Source organism: Mixophyes fleayi, chromosome 3, assembly GCF_038048845.1.
Source record: "Mixophyes fleayi isolate aMixFle1 chromosome 3, aMixFle1.hap1, whole genome shotgun sequence".
Taxonomy (NCBI): domain Eukaryota; kingdom Metazoa; phylum Chordata; class Amphibia; order Anura; family Limnodynastidae; genus Mixophyes; species Mixophyes fleayi.
In genome coordinates this window covers 251,998,835-252,019,675 of record NC_134404.1, presented here as the reverse complement: position 1 = coordinate 252,019,675, position 20,841 = coordinate 251,998,835, and the positions used below count along the sequence as shown (strand labels likewise).

Below are 20,841 nucleotides of genomic sequence, written 5' to 3'. Positions count from 1 at the left end.
GTATACACGTCTGGCTCTATTACCCTGGCTTCCATCATGCATGCCATGAAAACAACAGTGACTCATTTTAGCTTTTTAAAACGTTTTTGTATTAATAAATTAAGACACATCAAGATTCGCATATCAATATCATAACAACAAACTCTAGATTTTTTTTGCTAGTTCATTATATTTAATTGATCCACGATGAAAAGTTGTAAATATTGTAAAAATGTTAAACCTATAGAAATATGCAAACAATCATTCTGAGGTTTGGCCAGAGGCTTGTAGTTAACCTTTGCTTTCTATGAATAGTTAATTACAGGTACAGGTATTGATTGGGCTAGATGTCTAATAACAATTACATAGATGCAGCATGTTTCATTGGTATATATGGCGTGATCGGGCAATCCAAACCGTGAAATATGACCCAGATCTCACCATATGTCACTCTCCAATTATTTCATCAACCATGCCAGCTCCCATGTGTAAAGAAGGAAAGCACAGTTAAGTACAAATAGTGGATCTTCATGCAGAATGAAAGGTACAGAATTGTGCCTCTTGTCAAAAACAAATGTGCTGAATCTTTAAACACACAATAAGTAGTTCAACATTTGAAAGCACATCCTTTAATCACATTCAAGTGACGTATACTTAGGCATGACATTTTACAGATTCTAGGACAACTTTAAAATAGGAAGCTTTCCAAAGTCACACTTTGCTTCTTTTTAAGTGCAAATGCGGTGATATAATAGCCTACCAACCCTCTTGCCTCAAAACAAGTGCCTTAAGAGAATGGATTCTAGAAAATAATCAATTGCAATTAAAGCTTTTGAGCAGTAATAACTGGTGTTGTTCTGCAAAAGCAAGGATATTTGGAAATCTTTGACATTTCATAGAGGTGAGAAACAATAAGGCAAATAAGCCAATACATCAAATAAAATTAATGTAGGTGTCATCTTAATACTTGTTATTTAGTTACTAACCAAGGCACAGAGAAGATCTACAGCCTCTAGAACAAGTTCCTGATGACCAATCCGTGTCACTCCAAGTTCCTCCAGATCCTGGTGCGATATCTGTAGTAGCTGTTCACCATTAATCTTCTCCCTTTCAACACTTTGGACATATTGTTGCAAGGAGTCATCAAGACCTAAATATAAAAAAAATGGAAGAATGATCACAAAAACTATAGTCTTTTTGTATCTCTTTTGCAAACCAGCCAAAATAATATATATACAAAATTAAATACAATAAAAGCTTGAAAGAAAAAAGCTATTTTGTACTTTTGTTTTCCACTTATAATTTACAGTGTGGAATGACAGGTCTATGGACAACCAAACAGTGAAAGAGAAGAATGGTGGCTTAATGGCTAGCACTTCTGCCTCACAGTACTGGGGTCATGAGTTTGATTCCCGACCATGGCCCTATCTGTGAGGAGTTTGTATGTTCTCCCCGTGTTTGCGTGGGTTTCCTCCCAGTGCTCCAGTTTCCTCCTACACACCAAAAACATACTGGTAGGTTAATTGGCTGCTAACAAATTGACCCTAGTCTGTGTGTCTGTGTGTGTGTGTGTGTGTGTGTGTGTGTGTGTGTGTGTGTGTGTGTGTGTGTGTGTGTGTGTGTGTGTGTTAGGGAATTTAGACTGTAAGCCCCAATGGGACAGGGACTGATGTGAGTGTGTTCTCTGTACAGCGCTGTGGTATTAGTGGTGCTATATAAATAAATGGTGATGATGATGATGGTAACTATGTAAATATATACAAACCTGGATATTACAGGTAACAAATACATTTCAGAAATATTATTACAGGGTATGCTTCCTATTCTTCTATAAATGCTAACTAGCAGTCCATGGAAGTGTCATGTGCATGTCTGCTAGTCGGGAATGGGAGGATGGATACTTGACCATTGCAGACAATTGCTTTAAAGCAGAGAAATTGTCTCCACTGTGGCACAAAAAAATGTCTGCAGTAAGTATATAAACCCCCTATTACTTTTGCTCAGCAAAACAATTGGTTGGAGCTATTTTTACTAATTGTGCTAATCCAGGTGCAGCAAAAGTTGAAGGAAAAACAAGACTGTCCTGGATAAACAGATACATAGTATCAAATAGCGCACTGGGTTATACAAGTAGCATGTTTGGTCAACTTAACCTATGTCTGTGTTTTACTGAATGTTTATAAAAACAATGGAACTAAGCTTGTTGGGTATGGTGCCAACTTAGCTAACTTGGATTGCAAATACATATAGTCCTATATAGGGCCGCCATCAGGGGGGTAAAGGAGGTACTGGTGTACGGGGCCCGGGTTACTCAAAGTGCCCGCCACCTGAGGCAGTAAGACATTTACATTGAAAGAGCTTGGTAGCCTTTTTGTCACCACTAGGCTTCCATAAAAGGCAGCAACCAGGAGATGGCATTGAATACAAGAACAGCAACTGAAGGACCTCTACAAACAGAACTTCTAACACCACTATGTAAGTATTTAATGTAATTTTAATGTTAATAAACTTCTGCACTTTTACCATCATCCTATCCACCTCTGCTTCAAGCTGACACAATAACGATTTTTGCAGCTCAGGATAAAGAAACTGCATTTCTACAACAGTCACAAAATATGCACCTACACACAGGAATTGTATCCCTCAACCCAACACAATCCAGGTATTTTTATTTCATGATACCCCATCTGTGTTTTACCCTGTAATACTTTTTTAATTTTACCTAGCATCGCCAACACGCTTTTGGAGCGTAGGCTCCAGGACAAACAAACTTGCGATCGAATTGTGGCCATCAGAGTTCATACACAGCAATTAATATATGATCCCCAAGCTATAGCAAATAAATTCCGTACTTACTATAACGTGTTATATAATCTCCCTCCACCCACTGACCCCCCGGACATTTATCATACCCAGATACACAAATACCTCCAAATGTGTTCGCTTCCTCGCATCACGGAAGCACAACTGTCAATATTAAATGCTGAGGTCATATTAAAAGAGTTTACAGCGACCATTAAAATCCTCAGGATTTCAGCAGCCCCGGGTCCAGATGGCCTTACAGCATTATACTATAAAAAATGCCTATGCTCCTCTCCCTCTTTAAGCAATTTTAAGCGGTAGAACATTTGAGAGGGACACCACCAGAGCAGACTTGTAATCGCCAAGGAGGGGCGTGAGCCAAGTCACTGTGAGAGCTACCGGCCTATTTCCCTTCTAAATGTAGACTTAAAGCTATTTGTTAAGTTACTGGCGAGCAGGCTGGCCCAAGTGATACCCGCTCTGGTCCACCCTGATCAGGTGGGCTTCGTCTCTGCTCGACAGGGAGCAGACAATACAAGGCGAGCAATCAATTTAATTGAATAACCGGGATCAGACCCCATGTTCTGGAGGTGTCTCTTGACGCAGAAAAGGCTTTTGACAGGGTCCCCTGGCCCTTTATGAGAGCTACCCTTAAAGCAATGGGATTTGAAGGTCAATTTATATGTGGACTAGCTTCCTTATATTATAATCCATCGGCCACCTTTAGGGCTAATGGCGGTGCGTCGCCCCCATTTCAAATTGGGAATGGCACTCGACAAGGCTGCCCACTCTCCCCACTGCTGTTTGCTCTAACGATGGAGCCATTAGCATCTCGAATTCGCAACAATCACAGGGATACAGATGGGTAGGACCGATTACAAGATCTCCATGTACGCAGACGACAATCTACTCACAATAACTAACCCCCTCACCTCCCTCCCCGCCTTGCAGAGTAAAATTAAAAAATATGGTGCAGTATCTAACTTTAAAATCAAACTAGACAAGCCCGAAATCCTCCCTCTTAATTTACCGCCCCAGCTTCTGGACTTCCTGAAGCACCAATCAAACTATAGATGGCAACTAGATAAGCTCAAGTACCTGGGAATCTACCTAGCAGGCCATTATAGTCAAAAATATGCTGCTTATTATCCCCATCTATTGAACTCACTGAAATGAGACCTCGAGAAGTGGGATAGGTTATACATCTCTTGGCTGGGCCGTATAACAGCGGTTAAAATTAACTTAGTGCCACGGATTCTCTACTTGTTCCAAACACTTCCTATTCGAATACCGTCGCTACCGCTTAAGACTATCAGAAACAAATTGCCCAATTTGTCTGGGCAAGCAAACGACCCCGAGTACAAGCCCGTTCTCTTTTTCTTCAAACTTCAGAGGGAGGACTTGGGCTTTCAAATATCTCTAAATATTACATAACTACGCATCTGACCCAGCTAGTCCTATTTCACTCCCCACTTGACACGAGGCTATGGGTTGACATAGAAACTAATCTCATACAACTGCTTTCTACCTACACCCTCCTTTGGATGTCGATCAAACATCACCCACCACTTTCCCTACTCCCACCCACTACTCGCTTCTCACTTCAGATATGGGACTAAAACACCTGAGCATTCCATAGCAAATCCTGAAATTATGTTCCCCCTATGGAATAACCCAATTTTCCCCCTGGACAACAACACTCTTTTTTCCTGCATTGGTCCTATCGTGGGCTAAGGTTCCTGGCTGACCTAGCTCCGATGCGTATTTTCCCCAAATTTGTGGGCCTTCAATGGCGATATGAAATTCCTCATAGTTGCTTCTATCAATATCTTCAACTAAGGCATCTGTATCATTCAATACCTGCGCTTAATTAAAGCCTTTTACCAACTCACACCTTTAGAAACATTTTGTATAAGCAAGTCCCTCCCTACTGGATTAATCTCAACATTTTACAGCTTGCTGCTGGTGCATCGTCAACCTGTCAAATTTAACCCACATTTTTTACATATATCTAATTGTTTAGTGCGTAATATTTTCTTACTACTATAAGTACTGGGCAGCACAGTGGCTCAGTGGTTAGCACTTCTGTCTCACAGTGCTGGGGTCATGAATTTGATTTCCCGACCAATAACTTCAGTTTTTATCTTCTCACTGTGTTTGCGTAGGTTTCCTTCCACACTCCAGAAACATACTGGTAGGTTAATTGGCTGTTGAGAAAATGTGTGTGTGTGTGTGTGTGTGTGTGTGTGTGTGTGTGTGTGTGTGTGTGTGTGTGTGTGTGTGTGTGTGAATTTAGACTGTAAGCTTCCATGGGGCAGTGACTGGTGTGAATAACGCTGTGGAATAGTGGCGTACTATAAATAAATGGTGATGAGATACCATATAATATTGCAGGTTTCTTCTCCTTGTCCCTTACTACAACAGACAACTGATGATGAGGAAAACATAGAGCTTTGTTTTATTACGCATGTTTCAACATGCTTTCACTAAGTCCCAACAAAAAGGGATTGTTAGAAATTACACAAAACCATAAAATTTAAGATGGGGTGTGACATCTAATTTGTTAGTAAGAAAGTTCATAAATATAATGGCTGGATAATTCAACATCTTGTTTTTTTAAACTCTTAAATTGTTATCCCAACATAAACCCATTTTGCATGAGAGCTTAAGCTATATTTCCTTTCCCCAGTGAATTTTGCACCCTCCAACTAGTAGAAACACTCGGGTCACTTGTACTGGAACCTTACTGTTTGGTGGATACTCAGCCCGAAGAAGTCTGAAAGTAAATTGCGTCTATTGTAAGATTGTCTGTGTTTGACTGCATCTTAAATTAGCTACAGCAAAGCTTTACACTCCACGGGGCATATTCAATTGTTGGCGTTTTCTGTTGCGGAAAAAGTATTACCATTATTACGGTAATACTAAGCTGGATTTCAGCTCGCAGCTCCCTGAGCTGCGAGCTGAAATCCAGCTTAAAATGTACCGTAATAACGGTATTTACACGCACTATTACCGTAATGACGGTAATAGTGCACGCGCCACGTTACTTTAGGCCAGTGGTTCCCAAACTTTCTCAGTTCGAGGCACCCTTAGGGTCACCATAATCTTTCCTAGGCACCCCTAAGCCAAAATAATTACCGGGTAGTCCCGTTTTTTAAGTAGTTGGGTCAAAATGACGTAAGATGTATTTAGGCCCCTTCACCATCACATTGTGCCCCTTCATCATATCACTGCGCCCCTTCACCATATTACTCTGCCCCCTCTTCGCCATCTCACACTCTGTGTCCCGTTCTTCGCCATCTCTCTCTGTCTCCCTTCAGCGTCTCTCTCTGTCCCCATTCAACGTCTCTCTCTGTCCCCCTCTTTCAGTGTGTCTCTCTCTCTGACCCCCTCCTTCAGCGTCTCTCTCTGTCCCCCCCCTTCAGCATGTCTCTCTGTCTCCCTTCAGCTTGTCTCTCTGTCCCCCTCCTTCAGCGTCTCTTTCTGTCCCCCTCCTTCATCGTCTCTCTCTGTCCCCCTCCTTCATCGTCTCTCTCTGTCCCCCTCCTTCAGGGTCTCTCTCTGTCCCCCTCCTTCAGGGTCTCTCTCTGTCCCCCTCCTTCAGGGTCTCTCTCTGTCCCCCTCCTTCAGGGTCTCTCTCTGTCCCCCTCCTTCAGGGTCTCTCTCTGTCCCCCTCCTTCAGAGTCTCTCTCTGTCCCCCTCCTTCAGCGTCTCTCTCTCTGTCCCCCTCCTTCAGCGTCTCTCTCTCTGTCCCCCTTCAGCGTCTCTCTCTCTGTCCCCCTTCAGCATCTCTCTCTCCTCCTTCAGCATCTCTCTCTGTCCCCCTTCAGCGTCTCTCTCTCTCTGTCCCCCTTCAGCGTCTCTCTCTGTCCCCCTTCAGCGTCTCTCTCTGTCCCCCTTCAGCGTCTCTCTCTGTCCCCCTTCAGCGTCTCTCTCTGTCCCCCTTCAGCGTCTCTCTCTGTCCCCCTTCAGCGTCTCTCTCTGTCCCCCTTCAGCGTGTCTCTCTGTCCCCCTTCAGCGTGTCTCTCTCTGTCCCCCTTCAGCGTGTCTCTCTCTGTCCCCCTTCAGCGTGTCTCTCTCTGTCCCCCTTCAGCGTGTCTCTCTCTGTCCCCCTTCAGCATCTCTCTCTGTCCCCCTTCAGCATCTCTCTCTGTCCCCCTTCAGCATGTCTCTCTGTCCCCCTTCAGCATGTCTCTCTGTCCCCCTTCAGCATGTCTCTCTGTCCCCCGTCAGCGTCTATCTCTGTCCCCCTTCAGCGTCTCTCTCTGTCCCCCTTCAGCATCTCTCTCTGTCCCCCTTCAGCATCTCTCTCTGTCCCCCTTCAGCGTCTCTCTCTGTCCCCCTTCAGCATCTCTCTCTGTCCCCTTCAGCGTCTATCTCTGTCCCCTTCAGCGTCTATCTCTGTCCCCAGTCAGCTTCTCTCTCTGTCCCCCGTCAGCGTGTCTCTCTGTCCCCCGTCAGCGTGTCTCTCTGTCCCCCTTCAGCGTCTATCTCTGTCCCCCTTCAGCGTCTATCTCTGTCCCCCTTCAGCGTCTATCTCTGTCCCCAGTCAGCATGTCTCTCTGTCCCCCGTCAGCGTCTCTCTCTGTCCCCCTTCAGCGTGTCTCTCTGTCCCCCTTCAGCGTGTCTCTCTGTCCCCCTTCAGCGTGTCTCTCTCTGTCCCCCTTCAGCGTGTCTCTCTCTGTCCCCCTTCAGCGTGTCTCTCTGTCCCCCTTCAGCGTGTCTCTCTCTGTCCCCCTTCAGCGTGTCTCTCTCTGTCCCCCTTCAGCATCTCTCTCTGTCCCCCTTCAGCATCTCTCTCTGTCCCCCTTCAGCATGTCTCTCTGTCCCCCTTCAGCATGTCTCTCTGTCCCCCGTCAGCGTCTATCTCTGTCCCCCTTCAGCATCTCTCTCTGTCCCCCTTCAGCATCTCTCTCTGTCCCCCTTCAGCATCTCTCTCTGTCCCCCTTCAGCGTCTCTCTCTGTCCCCCTTCAGCATCTCTCTCTGTCCCCCTTCAGCATCTCTCTCTGTCCCCCTTCAGCGTGTCTCTCTGTCCCCCTTCAGCGTCTATCTCTGTCCCCAGTCAGCTTCTCTCTCTGTCCCCCGTCAGCGTCTATCTCTGTCCCCCTTCAGCATCTCTCTCTGTCCCCCGTCAGCTTCTCTCTCTGTCCCCCGTCAGCTTCTCTCTCTGTCCCCCGTCAGCTTCTCTCTCTGTCCCCCGTCAGCTTCTCTCTCTGTCCCCCGTCAGCTTCTCTCTCTGTCCCCCGTCAGCTTCTCTCTCTGTCCCCCGTCAGCTTCTCTCTCTGTCCCCCGTCAGCGTCTATCTCTGTCCCCCTTCAGCGTGTCTCTCTGTGTCCCCCTTCAGCATCTCTCTTTGTCCCCCTTCAGCATCTCTCTTTGTCCCCCTTCAGCATCTCTCTTTGTCCCCCTTCACTCTCCTTTACTTACCTTCTTTACTGACGTCCTCTCTGCTGCTTCTCCTCACTGAGGCTGACGGACGTGATGACGTCACGCCCGGCAGTCAGTGAGGAGGAGGATCCGGTGCTGGATGATTGATAAGTTTTGTTTTTTTTTGTTTTTTTTTCTTCTTTTTATTTCTAGGGCGATCGCGGCACCCTGTGACAGTTTGAGAACCGCTGCTTTAGGCAGTAACGCCAAGAATTGAATATGCCCCTTTAAGTATCAGCAGCTATATACAGATGTTACTATAGTTTGCAGAGAATCTAATTATCCCACTTGTATTATATATTTGCCATTTCCGTGTTCATATCCTTTACATGTGGATAATAAAACATTGTGCAAACATTAGCTTTTTTTATTTTTTCACTTCACTTTGATTGACAGGAGAAGAAAGTGTGTTTACTAAATTATTTTAGTAAATCAACCTATCAAATCTGTCCCAAAGGACAAAAGATATCCTTCTGGCCCTTTTAGAGTAAGAGAAATGTGTTTCCTCAAGCACAGTTAATGGGTTAGGAACTATATGTTCAGCTGGTGTTATAAATCAATTGTCTAGAACCATTTCCCTGTCCTAGGTTAAGTGTAACATGAACACACAGCTCCTGAAGCCAAACATTGCCCTGTTCTTTAAATCAAAACCATTTACTGTAAAATCAGTCCCTAAATGTCAATTTAGGAACATATGGAAAACTTGTTATTATTATTGCAGACTATTATAGCAGAATATTATATATTGCAGCTTAACTGTAAAATAACTAATGTCTATGATTCTTCAGCGCAGTATTTATATGGTTTGTAAAATGATTTTATTTGTTTTGTAATATTTACGTGAAAGGGTCAATCATGCTTTTTTTATACAAGCAGAAGAACTTTGAACACTTCCTGCAGAGGTGTAGGGATTGGGGGATTTCAGAGTCATTTATTTTGACACTTACTCAAATAGTTCTGCTAGTTTTATTAGGTAAATAGTAGTTAGTGACACAGTTTTTCAACTTTTCCATTTCTAGGTAGTTAGGATAGCCTTTGTTTTCATAGCATATACTGCTTTTCATACTGAGGTTTCATTGACAAGTTTGTATTTCAGTTCATAAAAAAGCCTGGAAATTATAAAGATGCAGAAAACCAAAACACTTGCAGCCATTCACACCTCTGACTCCATCCAAATAAAGAGTCCTATATACAATCCATAAACAACAGGGCAGGTGGAAGATGGCGCTTGTGTAACCAATCAGATATTGTTGTTTGATCAGTGTTCCATCATATATAAATCATCACGTGTAGAATAGCAAAGAAAAAGTAGTATAATATAAAAAAACATTTTCAGTCTCTCATGATTCTGTTGTGAAATGAGTATCTTATGATAAGTCACAGTGTTCTCTGTTCAAAAGAAATTCCTCCATTATTATTTTTAGAACTACAGTGTAATATGTACAAAAATAAAGAAACGCATAATAGTGCAATCTGTTTCATAATTATAGTGTGAATCATACAGTGTGAATAAGCTGTGATGCTTTTATCTAACAATAAAGTATTTAATCCATTTTTTAAACAACGAAGTGTAACATCTTTATTCAACAATATTTGTGTCTTTTTGTATTTCAGTACTGTGTGTGTTTACCATATTCATTCTAAGACATATTGGTATTTAGCAAGAGTAGAATTCTGTATAACTGAAATAATTGATGAATTAGGTAACAACCAACAATAAACTTTGCTAGGAAGATCACTACCAAGGGCTAGATTTACTAAGCTGCGGGTTTGAAAAAGTGGGGATGTTGCCTATAGCAACCAATCAGATTCTAGCTTTCATTTATTTAGTACTCCCCCCGTCCACGAACTGCCAGGGAGAGGGGGGCTCAGTCCACTCTCCTCCCCTGGTGCCTCTCTATCTGGGGCGAGAGATTTAGCTTTTAAATCTCCTGCCCAAAGTTACTTCCAGGGACCCTGCTCCGGGGTTAGGCTCTGCTTTCTGGCTGAAAACAGTACCAGTGAAGAGCAGCTATAACCCTGCCCTGTCGCTAGTTGAAGCTCTTTGAGCTCCAGCTAGGGACTTTGCTTGTTGGGACCCCCAGGAGGCGCTGAAAGCTCCCGGAGGTGTTTGATTGCAGGAGGCTAGTGTGGAAGTCCCTCCGACAGCCACTGAAACCGGCTGCTGGGGGGGTAAAGGTTCCAGGGCTGCTTCTGCAGCCCCCTCTGGATCGAGGGACAGGGTAAGTACTCTTTTCTTATTTATACACATATACATTCTACATTTTACATTTAAAATACACAGATCTACACTCCTTACACTCCCGATGCCAAGCGCCGTGGGTTAACCCTTGCTGCATGCCGGCTAACTACCTGCGCTGCAACACCTGTACACATACATTTATATAGAGCTTTACATTTAATTACATACATCTAGACACACTGGCAACAAGCGCCGGGGTTTAACCCCTTACATGCTGCAGCGCTGGGTGCTCCTCAGCCAGCGCTACCGCACACACATTAGAAAACATTTTTATTTCGATAGAACGTTTTTTTTATTAATAACCGTTCACACTGCGCCTAGCGCCGGTGATTTAAATCCCTCCGGCGCCAGGTATTAACCCTCCCAGTGCCGGAATCCATTTCAAGATGGCCACTGCACTCGTACTCGGGAACCGACCACAATTTTATTCCAAGAAAATGATATAGGATACATAAAACTAATGTTTAAAGTATTTTTACCCAACACTGAAAAGCACATTTCATTCCCTTGTGTCGAGCATATTATATTTACCAGTGACTTGTACATTATACCCATCAGTGACTAGTAATATACAAAACTATATTAAAGGCACTCTAACCTAAAAATGTTATTAGCTTAATTCTGTTTACTACATATAGCATAGCGCATTTTCTAGACATATTGTGTGGTAGCTATATTTAATATGGGACAACCTGGGGGTTTGTGACTGTCTCACCTTCTACTTGCCGGCTTTTGGGCTTCAGAATTGGCTTCCACACAATAATATTAATATTATAATAAATTAGGTGGACAGATTTGAAATCATGGGACCTAAGATAAATAATGTGTTCCAAATGAATAGTAAGATCTTTAGGCAGACTTATTGTGTACATGAAGAGCAAATTACCGTGTCATGGAGCCTGAGTTTGCAATAGACCTCAAAGCCCCGCTCTAGATAGACTTACCCCCAGAGACGTGTAGAGTCTAAAGGTAGAGAGGTATTCACAAGGGATCCCTGCAAGGGAATATGGACTTAGCTGCTCTCTAGCCGCAGGTCGCGGTCCTCTAAGGGGAATTAGAGCAGGGTGAGATGGAACCGTGGAGTGGAGGAAGACTGCTGGACGATAAATGCAGAGGTTCAGGTGAATGGCAGTGAACTGTAGCACTGAGGTCTTTAGAAAGTGAATATCTGAAAACAAGACTAATTATGAGGCACGAGGTTCCTGCAAGAATACCGCAGGTCTTGATCGTGGAACAGATAACACAGGATACCAACTGAGAAGTGGTGAACTGCAAAGAATTGATGCACTGAGATCCCTGGGAAGCGAATGGCTTGAGGACAGAACCGATGATGAGGCACAAGGTTCTTGCAATAATACCACAGCTCTTGTTCGTGGAACAGGTAACATAGGATACCGATGTGCAGATGGGAGCCAGACAGAACAGCGTCCTAACAGGTAAGGAGACCTGAAGATCTGGCAACTCAGTAGAGCAACAGGTGCTTTAAATAGACAGAGCTGACAGGCAATTAGCTAATCAAGAAAATGCAGGAAGTTTTGAAAAGACCAGGTATGCGCATGCTCAGTTCAGACCAGCAAATGAACGCAGGGAGTGAGAACCAACAGGTAAGTTACCTGTAACAGTGACCAAAATGCAGGTTAACTGGTGCAAAGTGTGACAGTACGCCCCCTTCTTAAAGGTGGGCACCGCACACCTAAGGCTTAGCTGTGTTGGGACACTTGGCATGAAATTTCTTGACCAAAGATGGAGCGTGAACATCACAAGCATTCACCCAGGACCGTTCCCCAGGTCCATATTCCTTCCATTCAACTAAATACCTGGTCTTTCTCTGAAAGGTTTTGGAATCCAGGATCTAGGAAATCTTGAATTCTTGAGATTGCTGAACAGGCGGAGGAGACATATTCTTATGGGAAAAAAACCGATAAATGATTAGAGGCTTGAGGAGCGAAACATGAAAGAAATTTGAGATGTGGAGTGAGCTAGGAAGCTTGAGTTTGACAGATACTGGGTTGATGACCCATTCTGAAGGGTCCAATGAATCGGGGGGCGAACTTCATGGAAGGGACTCGTAGGTGGATGTAGCAAAGAATTCTTGATGGAGATCATTAGCCGCCGGAACCTGGGTGGGAGAGAGGGCTAAGAACTTGGGAAGATTAGGATGAAGGCCATAAACAATGGAGAACGGAGTGGAAGAGGTAGATTCGTGATAGAGGTTGTTATGGCCAAATTCTGCCCAAGGCAAAAGATCCACCCAATTATCCTGGGAAGCCGAGGAATATAGATGAATAAAAGTCTCCAAATCTTGGTTCACACTTTCAGTTTGACCATTGGATTGCAGATGGTAAGATGACGAGAAGATCAGTTGGATATCCAGGAGTTTACAGAGATCTCTTCAAAATTTGGATGTAAAGTGGACTTCCCGGTCGGAGACAATCTCAAGAAGACATCCATGTAAGATAAATATTTCCTTGACAAAAATATCTGCTAAACAGGACGCTAATGGAAGGTCAACAAGAGGGATAAAATGCGCCATCTTCGAGAAACTGTCTATGACCATCCAGATGATGTTAAACTTTATGCAGGGAGGGAGATCAGTCACAGAATCCATGGATATATGTGACCATGGTTTGGATGGAATAGAAAGCGGCATGAGAGGACCAGCAGGAGACTGGCGAGAGGTTTTATGCTGTGCACAAAGATGACAAGCTGCCAATAACTGTTTAACATCTGACCTAATGGTGGACCACCAATAACTCCGAGAGATGAGTTCAATGATTTTAGCAGATCTGGCATGACGGGAAAATCGAGAACAGTGAAACCAAAGCAAAAGCTTTTTTCGAAGATTCCAAGACATAAAACTTCTCTCAGGAGGCGGTACTGGTTCAGGAGACAAAGACGTGACCTGAAGAAATTTGGGTTCCAAAATAGGCCAATTCACAACATCTGGAGATTCAGGTTCACAAGATTTTTGTGGTCGGTAAAAATGGTCACTGAAAAACCTGCCCATTCCAGGAGAAACCTCTATACAGAAAGTACCAAATTCATAGCTAGGAGTTCTCTGTCACCGATGGTATATTTCTTTTCAGCTGGCAGGAATTTGCGTGAAAAGAATGCACAAGGATGAAGCTGTTTCTCTGCAGAGGAGTTATGGGAAAGAACTGCATCAACTCCCACTGCTTAAGTGTCTATTTCAGCTAAGAATGGTTGAGAAGGATCAGGTTGTTTGAGAACTGGAGCTGTGGAGAATGCCCTCGAGGGTGCTAAAAGCAACAGAGCCTGCTGGGACCAATCCTTAGTGGCACCTTTTTTGGTCAAAGCAATAATGGGAGCCACAATAAAAGAATAACGTCAAATAAACTGTCTATAATAGTTGACAAACCCTAAGATGAGTTGAATGGCCTTCAAGTCTAATGGAATAGGCCACTCAATGATGGCTCACACTTTCTCAGGGTCCATACGTAAGTTGTCTCCGGAAACAATGTATCCTAAAAAAGAAGTTCTGTGACTTCAAAGACACATTTCTCAAGCGTTACTAAGCCCAAAGGCCATGACCAGATATTTGTAATGGCCGTTTCTGGTGTTAAAAGCGGTCTTCCACTCATCTCCTTTTCTAATTCTGATTAAATTGTATGCACCCCTCCAGTCTAACTTGGCAAAGATTCAAGCCCCTTTTATCCAGTCAAACAGCTCAGTTCTCAGAGGAATTGGGTAACGATTTTTCTGTGTTATGTCATTAAGACCCCTATAGTCGATGCAAGGGCGTAATGAGCCGTCCTTCTTTTTTACAAAAAAAAACCGGCACCAGCTGGAGAGGAGGAACCACGAATAAACTCCCGTTGAAGGTTTTCTTTGACATGATCTGCCATGGCTTCCGTCTCAGGAACCAACAAAGGATAGACACGGCCCCTGGGTGGCATCTTGCCAGGAAGGAAAGACTTCAGATTATTGTTTATCAAAAACATCAGCAAACGAGGAGTATTGAAAAGGAAGAACCGCTTTGGTAGATTTCTTAACAGTAGCAACAGAACGTAAGGGCTTAACATATACCAAGCACTTGGAATGACAGGATGGACCTTAAGACAAAATTTGAGCGGATGGCCAATCTATATGAGGAGAATGCAGACAGAGCCAAGGTAAACCAAGGATAACTGGACTGGCGGTGTGCAACAACACATAGAAAGATAATTTTTTGAAATGCAGAGCCCCGACTTGTGAAAGTGAAACAGGCAAGAACAGTTACCAAAATGCAGGTTAGCTGGTGCAATGTGCGATATACCGCCACATGTAAAGGCAAAAAAAGGTGGCTTATCCTGATTCACATGGTAGATGCGCTCAATGACTGCATTTGGCCATGTATGCAGCCATCAGCTTACAGTGATAATGTAGCTCCACTGAACATTTTGTCCAAGCGCTGATTGTCTGGATCTTTCAATTGTTTATGGTTAAATGTTACAGAGAACCTGACACTTTGGAGAGTTTAGATAAACCAGAAACCTTTGCAAAAAGAAAATGTATGAATCTCAATAGTTACAATAAATATAAACAAAGAAAAAATAAATAAGTAGGAAAAATGTTTGGTCTGGGAGTAGATTTTAAATATTTATTTTCTTTATATGGAAAGCATGATGACATTTCCACAGTGTAACCCAAGTACATAACTTAATCTGCAGACTAAATCGGAACATTGCCCTTAAAGGCCAATTAATAGCGGAAAATGGTAGGAAAACTGCTGAGCACTGACAATAAAGTTTACAATGTATTATATACCTTAAAGGTGGATGAACAGTCATATTGACAAGTTTCATTATTGAATGATCGCATTTTTGATTGATGAAAAACAAACAAGGTAAATTTGAGAAAGTTCAAGCATGGTTGAGTCAATTGATCTTGAATATAATCAGGCTTAAATTTATACATTTTAAAGGATTTAATTTGCAAATTTGGAACCTCGATTGCAAATAACGAAGTTCGAAAACAGTTGTTTACTAGATGAAATGAAAAAAAAAAAAGTTAAAATACTTATTTAAAAATATTATTAAAATAGTTTTAAAAAATAAAATATTTAAAAACACTAATTGCAAACATTACCCACCAAGCTCAAAAATGTACACTATCATTACTCCTTCCAGATCATTTATATATCCTGTACGGCAAAACAATATCTTCTTTTTGTGGATCCAGCACATAACTTGGCAAATTACTGTACATATTCTACAACATGGAGCTACACCCTTATTTACCTAGGCCTGCTCCTTTTTATCAAAACACTTCCAAATTAAATCACTCACCGTTTCCTGTGTTGCTTTATCTTGTTGCTTTATAAGAATACAAGCTAAAGTGATTTGCTAGTTGCTTGGTTTTAAATGATTAATGGCATAGTTAAAACTGGAGTAAAATGTGGTTGTGTGTAAGAATGCTCTTCCCATGATTTGTGTATGTGCCTGTGTGTGTCATGTAATTCCTATGCATTTATTTTAGTCAATCTATGCTGTTTTTGTGTATAATTAGATTTACAAATTATACAGACACCAGTGTATTACATACTGTGGTGCTATTTTTTTTACGTGACATTATGATGTTACATGAGCTCTGCATGTGAAGTGATACACTCTCATACTGAGTATTAGTGCAGACCGAAAAGCCATTTTTGAGTAATGTTTTCAAGATTGTTTGTGTTTAAAGGAGAATTCCATGAACTGCGTCACTCCACAGAGATCAAAAATGTGAGCTTCCTCCTTTCTTCTGTTCACCTTGTGTGCACATATCTTCAAAGATATTAGATATTTCCTCTATTTTATTATTATTCTATTACTACTAGCATTCAGTACTCCTCAACAATATGCACATATTGAAATATAAAGGTTCATTTAAGCATCAATTTCAGTTTTGTAAGTAAAGTATAAGTCAGTTTCATGTAATATACAAAATTCAATGATCAGCTGACACCTGGTTCTTCTTGTTCTAACACAACCTTTGTAAAAAAAAAAACATCCCTATTTTCACAGATATGTGTGATAAACGCTGAGCAGAAAGGAACACCTGCACTTCTGGGACAAGTCTAGGCAGCTGCATTCATAATCATACAAAACATTTCTATAGTCATTAAAAGCACATTGTTGTTCATGCAGTTTTTCTCACAATGCTCTTTTGTTAGTAAATGCAGTCTCTGGGTCCTACATGCACAGTTAAAAAAACATAAGTCATCAATGAATTAAGCTGGAGTTTGGATAAAAATTGAGGAGCAGTGGTGGAATTTCCAAAGTTAGCGGTATGCCAAGCCATTTTTACACCCTGAACAAAATGTATTTACTACTTCTGTAGTAATTACAATCTTGCATTAAATCAATATAAACAGACAGAGTTTTTCAACGGTTTCACTGCAGGTATAATGTTAACATTTATAATTACTATTGTCTTTTTGATTTTCTTTTTTTTAAAAAAAAAAACCAACTAATAACCTTTATACACATTTTTATCACGTTACAAAATAGTAAATAAAGTAATTTTTTACGTTTATTAATACAGCTTTCTGCCACAAATTCACATACGAAACATTTGAAATAAGGTAAGTAAATGACATATTTTTGACTGGTTACTTTACCATTCCGCAAGTAAGAAGATTGATTCAACTGCACCAGGCATTATATTAGAACATCCCTAGAATAGTCTAGATAATGAGGATATCAGTATATTTTGCATACTGAAGGGTGCATCCTAAGTACTCATGTGAATGACTTGCTTAGAAATTGTAAAGTTTTAAGGAATATGCTGGCATTATATAAATAATAATAATAATAATAATAATAATAATAATAATAGTAGTAGTAGTAGTAATAATAATAGTAACCTTATAGAAATAATATGCATGCAACTTTAAAGCTCCAATAGCTCTGCCTAAATGCTTTGCATGCACATTGTGCTGCACTCACTTAATAATTCTTTACATTCATGAGCTCAGTTACTTCTGATTGGCTAGCATACCTGCTATGGGCCATATTTAGGGTTTAATGAAAAGATGCCCCGTTTGCATAAGTACAAAGACACATCGCCAGTCTTTCATTTCCATTTCTGTATTTTTAGTTGCAACAGTCCCCTTACCCTCCAAAACTGGCACCCAGTTTATGCAAGTGCAAATTTGACATCTCTTAGTTAATATACAAATCTGTGTAACTCAATAAGATGTGCTTAATTTGCATATACATCTCTCATTGTAACTCACTTGCATGTTAACATCACTGATACACTTGTCTACGTGTAAAGCAGGGGTCAGGGAACTTTTTTACCTTTTATCCCAAAATATATTTAGATACGCCAACATTACCCCCTTGATTTGAAAGGAAGGAAATCATATATTATTAATTATTGGAATTCAAAATTTTATTGAATCTATTCAAAATTTCTTTGAAAGCTTCAACCTCAAAACTTCAGGTTTTGGAGAAATTATGTTGCTTCATTTTTTATACAAGAGCATCAATATTGGGGCATTTTGATGTCAGAGCAATTTGGATTCAGTTTTCAGCGTCCAATCGATTTCTCTGCTGTGTTTTTATGTTCGTTAGAGTGGAAAATCCTTGTTCGCAAAGGTAGGTTGTTGCAAAAGGCAGCAACTTTTTGACTGCCTCCTCATGTGCAATTTTGAATGCCTTTGCCGCTGTTGACATCCAAAAATATGACAGATCTGCTTTGTTTTCAAATGCAATACGTGCTTCTTTATTGCATCGAAGCTCAAGAAGTGCCTCTGCCAACCTTTGAGGCTCTTCTGGTACAACAGCAATTTCACATTTAAAGGGGTCTACAATCCAACTGACAGCATGTGAATCGGCAGCATTACCCCCAGGAATTTCATTTTTACCCCATTTGGGGTAATTTACCCCTGTTCCCTGACCACTGGTGTAAAGGGTCTCAAGATATGTGCAACTCTAAATATAGTTGCCAGGTGTTTGCATGCAGTGCATCGAATTTGCACAAATGCCATTACAATCAACTCTAAATCAGACACCATATTTCCATCCGAAAAAGTGAAATAACTTAATTACTTTGCAAGGGTGAATCATCCAGTGAATGAATATTTTCAATCTTAGTGCATTCAAATTCGACTTAATATACAATCTATGTCAGTTGATCTGTTGCCTTTGTTTTATTAAAGTGAATCACATTATTTATTCACCGGCCTGGCTTCATTTGCTGGCTTTAGGCATTCAATCACTGGTATTTTCTGCACTTCTCCTGTTTTTTTGGTTGTACAATTCTAACTTACTTTAGACCATTCATTTTACAAGTAGACATAGTAATGACAATAGTACATGTCTAAAAATATTTTTTATGTTGTATCTTCAACATATACCATCCATTAAGCAAGAGAATTCCCTTAAACGTTAATTCAATGAACCTTTCACCTTACATTGCTTGTTAAAGCATATTTAATACAAGTGACTTCTACACAAATTTTACAAACTATTCTATACATAATAAATTATCAAATAAATTGAAACATTAGTATCTAAACATAAATGTTATTAAAGACAAATAATTGTAAAATGGTGTAGTATTTTAAAGTAAACATTACAAGGTTTGTTATATATGATAAAAAAAACACACAAAAAAAGCTGATGCAGGAGAAACTAAAAAAAAAAACAAAAAACACTTCACAGCCAAAAAAAATCCAGGAATTGCCTTAGTAAATTAAGCCTATAAAAATTAATTTGCAGATATGGAATTCCATAGATATTAATGCATTTCAGAAGTAAATTCATATTACAAGGCAAATTATTGCAATTATTACTTTCTACAAAACAGGGAACATCATTTTCTATATTGTGAAAGTTTCAAGTTTTGTAAAGAAAATCAGCTTCTACTGTACCTCCCAGAGGAAATGTTTACTCTGCACAAGGAATTGTTTAACTGTAAACATGCAGTTTTAGGGAATTAATGGACACAAACTATAAGTGAAAAATATCTCCTCATGACTACAAAATCACTAGAATTCTTAAAAGATACTATCATTGTTTCCTGGAATCTTCCATGTAAACTTTGATACTTCTCTATGTCAGAAACATCTATAGGCGCATCAATTTTTTTTTTTTTAAAGCCTTTCAAAATATGACTCATTAGCCATAACCCTTTCTCAAACAATAAATTTGTGTTTCATACACATTACATGGCAGGTCCTTTGGGCTAGCTCGAAAGTTTTTTTTTGTTATTGCTGTTACATGAGGTGTAATACAATAATAACAAACTCTAATTATAACTTCTTCCAGATTTACTTTTGTATACTACAAAAAATGCAAATTGATAGTTTTTTAGTGGTACAAATATGTGCTCTCTCAAAAACGTATTTGTTTAATACAAATAACATACAAGTAAATTTACATTACAGCACAAAATGATGAACATGCACTGTATGTGTGCAATTTACCTGATAAAATGCTATTGTATACCATGGAAACTAGCAACATGAGGCTAATACAAGTCACACTAGAAAGGACCTTTTTATGACAAAGAGCAAATATCTAAAATGTTTAAACAGTTGTTCTAATAGGTGCCTTTCATTTACTGTTTGCTCAGCTACAATCACTATAGAAGTACAAGAAAGTCTTGGCAGCGCTCTGGAAAGACTTTTGGTTCCTTGATGAACATTTGTATTAAAAATAAAAGATGAAACTGATAAGTACATAATGGCACTCGCGGGCCATATACTCAATGTCGCCAAGTGTGCAATAGCAGTGAACTGGAAACAACCCAAACCTTCTATCTTACCTGAAGTGATCAATAGAATTTGGCAGACCTACTATTGCGAACATATCACAAGCATCATCAACAACCGCCCCAACAAATTCTATACCATCTGGAATCCTTGACTTTCCTCTCAAGGAAAAGACCAGCCAAGAACCTCCTAATTTGTAGACGGACCCCAATGGTATTACCTGCAGACCGTACGCTGAGCGTCCAACACACGGCAAGGTGACAGGCCAGGCACCCCCTCATTTCAACTCTGCTTACTCTGTCCCCCATAATTGTTCCTTTTCCTTTTTTGAAGTCCTCTTCCTATCCCGTAGACTCCTTCCCTTTTTCCTTTCTTCTATTCTTAATTTGTTTTTACATTTTTGTTTTTTCTTAATACTCATCTAATTACTGATTATTTACTGTCATTTTGTTTTTACACTGTTAAAATGCTGATTAAAACCGTAATAAAATATGTTTAATAAATAAATAAAAATAAAAGACCTATATTTAAAAAAAAAAGCAATTGCATTTGTGTATAACTTTCACTACTTACCTAGAGATGAATAGTTCAAGGATTGGTCATACCGGTCACAAATTAGAGTGAATAAAAGACTTGATGAATAGCCCATAATCTTGTAACTTTCTAACCAAATAATCAGCCTTAAAG

General features: G+C 40.5%; 1 protein-coding gene across 1 annotated transcript in view; it reads right to left on the bottom strand.

The window, feature by feature from the left end:
* The window catches only part of CNKSR3 (CNKSR family member 3), a 136,570-nt gene that overhangs the window by 95,826 nt on the left and 19,903 nt on the right, over nt 1-20,841 (bottom strand). The window contains exon 2 of the mRNA XM_075203403.1: nt 966-1,129. Coding sequence (XP_075059504.1) covers nt 966-1,129 — 164 coding nt within the window. The remainder of the gene's footprint in view (nt 1-965; nt 1,130-20,841) is intronic.